The sequence below is a fragment of the Ziziphus jujuba genome, chromosome 2 (assembly GCF_031755915.1).
Source record: "Ziziphus jujuba cultivar Dongzao chromosome 2, ASM3175591v1".
Classification (NCBI taxonomy): Eukaryota; Viridiplantae; Streptophyta; class Magnoliopsida; order Rosales; family Rhamnaceae; genus Ziziphus; species Ziziphus jujuba.
Window position 1 is genome coordinate 21,641,339 of NC_083380.1, and position 2,908 is coordinate 21,644,246.

The 2,908-nt window shown below is 38.5% G+C and overlaps 1 protein-coding gene across 1 annotated transcript; it reads left to right on the forward strand.

Annotated features, from left to right (window-relative positions):
* Window positions 1–212: 212 nt before the first annotated feature.
* On the forward strand, window positions 213–2,609 carry LOC125422422 (probable UDP-arabinopyranose mutase 1). The gene is made up of 4 exons (XM_048474062.2): window positions 213–677; window positions 1,374–1,624; window positions 1,719–1,887; window positions 1,989–2,609. Exons 1-4 carry the CDS (start codon window positions 354–356, stop codon window positions 2,322–2,324), a joined length of 1,080 nt encoding a protein of 359 aa, XP_048330019.1. The 5' UTR covers window positions 213–353; the 3' UTR covers window positions 2,325–2,609.
* Window positions 2,610–2,908: the final 299 nt, after the last annotated feature.

Below are 2,908 nucleotides of genomic sequence, written 5' to 3' on the forward strand. Positions count from 1 at the left end.
AAATTCTTGTGATTATTTCCAAAGTGGTAGAAAATTTTATGAAAATTCTATAATTGTTTTTGAGGGGGGGAAAAAAAAAATGTCAAATAAAGATCACAAAAATTACCTCCAAACGAGCACACATCTTAGTTGTATCCGACCATAACACCCTCGCTATTCCCACCTCCTTCGCACGTGCCACCTCCACCATTTTTCAGATTGGCTGGTCTTCTTCAAATCCTTCAAATACAAACGCAGCCTCCTCCTCCCTTCTTCACAAGCTTTGTCTCTCTCTCTCTCGCTCTCTCTCTCTCGCTCTCTCTCTTCTCTCTCTCTCTCCCTCCCTCCTTCCCTTGTATCTCGGTTTTGCAGCCATGGCAGAAAGCAAGGTATCTCCAACTCCTTTGCTGAAAGATGAGCTCGACATAGTCATACCCACGATCCGAAACCTCGATTTCTTGGAGATGTGGAGGCCATTTTTCCAGCCGTACCACCTCATCATCGTCCAGGACGGTGACCCTTCGAAGGTCATCAAAGTCCCAGCAGGCTTCGATTACGAGCTCTACAACCGCAACGACATTAACCGAATTCTGGGTCCTAAAGCTTCTTGCATTTCCTTCAAGGACTCAGCTTGCCGTTGCTTCGGCTACATGGTCTCCAAGAAGAAGTACGTCTACACGATCGACGATGATTGCTTTGTAAGTAACCCCAAAATTCATTTTCCTATTTTTTGCTGCTTGATTTTGGATCTCTTTTCGGTTTTCGAGTTCTAGTGTAGTTCTAGTGTAGGAAAAAGCTTGAATTTTTTATGCGTTTCTGTTATGGATTTGGGGTTTTAAATTGTGGGTTTGTTCTGGATTTGGGTTTGGGATCTTGGGTTTTTGAGTTTGTTTCGGTGTGTTTCAAAATTTTACTTTGGTTTGACTTGATTTTGACCAATTGATCCATAAGATTTTGTTGTAAGGATCTGTTCATGCTGAATTTTTTTTTTAATTGAAATTTAACTGCTTTTTTGTGTTCGTAACCAGATCATGCTTTGATCTGTGTTTACTTTTGGTTTATAAGTTAATCTTATACTCGTTTTTTTTTTCGGTTAATTTGATGCCATATAATAATAATAATAATAATACTAATAATAAGGGATTCAACATCTTTTAAATATATATTTTTTAATCTCATTATAGTTTAGTACATTCTTTTTCTGAAACCATCAATGAGATCTAGTGATCTGAGGTTGGCTCATGCATTATTATCATTTAATTTACTTCAGATCTCATTCATGCCTTTCCAAGTGCTACATTCTCATAATGATTTTCACTAGCTTTTACTTGATGAAGAATGGATGGATATCATACTATTTGAATTTGTTAATTAATTCCTTTATTGAATTGCAGGTTGCTAAAGATCCTTCTGGCAAAGAAATCAATGCTCTGGAGCAACACATTAAGAACCTTTTAAGTCCATCAACTCCATTTTTCTACAACACCCTTTATGATCCATACCGTGAAGGTGCAGATTTTGTCCGCGGTTACCCTTTCAGTCTGAGGGAAGGTGTACCAACAGCTGTTTCTCATGGTCTCTGGCTCAACATCCCAGATTATGATGCACCTACTCAGCTTGTCAAGCCTCGTGAAAGAAACGAAAGGTACGAACTATGATGACCTATTCTCTGTAAGTTACATTCATATTTTTTGTTTAGCAGATCTTTTTTGATCACATAACGCTTATGTTTTTATCAGGTATGTGGATGCTGTCCTGACAATCCCAAAGGGAACTCTCTTCCCAATGTGCGGTATGAATCTCGCATTCAACCGTGAGTTGATCGGCCCTGCAATGTACTTTGGACTCATGGGTGATGGTCAGCCAATTGGTCGCTACGACGATATGTGGGCTGGCTGGTGCACCAAGGTATTTCTTCCAATCACTCACCTTCCATTTACTTTGCACTACTGGGGTTCATTTTTTTTTTTTTTGGCAGTTGGTAACATCCATTGATTTTCCTGTTTTAGGTTATATGTGATCACTTGGGGTTAGGAGTCAAGACAGGATTGCCTTACATCTGGCACAGCAAGGCAAGCAATCCATTTGTGAACTTGAAGAAGGAATACAAAGGAATCTTCTGGCAAGAAGAGCTTATCCCCTTTTTCCAATCTGCTACACTTCCAAAGGAGTGTACCACGGTTCAGAAATGCTACATTGAGCTATCCAAGCAAGTAAAGGCAAAGCTTGGCAAGGTTGATGACTATTTCAACAAGCTTGCCGATGCCATGGTTACATGGATTGAAGCGTGGGACGAGTTGAATGGAGGAAAATCTGCTGAGTTGGCCAATGGAGCTAAAAATTAGATTATTATTATTATTATTATTTTATTTTATTTTATGAAATATCATTGACATTCACTTTTGACAATCCTAGCCTTGTTCGTATCCAAATCCTACATTGGCTCCAAGGTTTTGCATTCGAGCTTCGAGAATTTATTTGGCGGGTGGAGGTTATATGATCTTGTTTATCTTAGTATTGAGTTTAGAAAAATAAAACATTTGTCTCTATTTCTATAGGTTTTACTATTTGATTGTCAGCAACTTCCGGGGTTATATGATTTTAGAAATTTGAGCAGGGATTTTGTTGCTTATAGTGTGTTGTTTAGTTTGCTTTCTTAATGCCCATTCTTGAAAGTTGTGTCTCAAAACTTTTGACGTGAATGAGGGCCAAAACTGAACATTTCTTTTGGCAAGGTCAATGTGGGGCAACCACTACTAGATATCCAAGTGAACGACTCTTCAAAGTTTTAGTGTGCCAGACGAGGAACACAAGGTCATGACTCATGACCACAATGTTTTGAAAAAGTTTTCACCATCAATGATTTATTGGTCTAGTTCAACTATGAAAATTAAATTTGGCATTCTTTCATTGCTCAGTCAAACGTAGT

What these genes read in the sequence shown, in the direction of transcription:
- LOC125422422 (XM_048474062.2), top strand. Translation starts at nt 354, where the DNA reads ATGGCAGAAAGCAAGGTATCTCCAACTCCTTTGCTGAAAGATGAGCTC. An exon ending in CGATCGACGATGATTGCTTT is followed by an intron (nt 678 to 1,373) that starts GTAAGTAACCCC and finishes ATTGAATTGCAG; the next exon opens with GTTGCTAAAGATCCTTCTGG. An exon ending in CCTCGTGAAAGAAACGAAAG is followed by an intron (nt 1,625 to 1,718) that starts GTACGAACTATG and finishes TGTTTTTATCAG; the next exon opens with GTATGTGGATGCTGTCCTGA.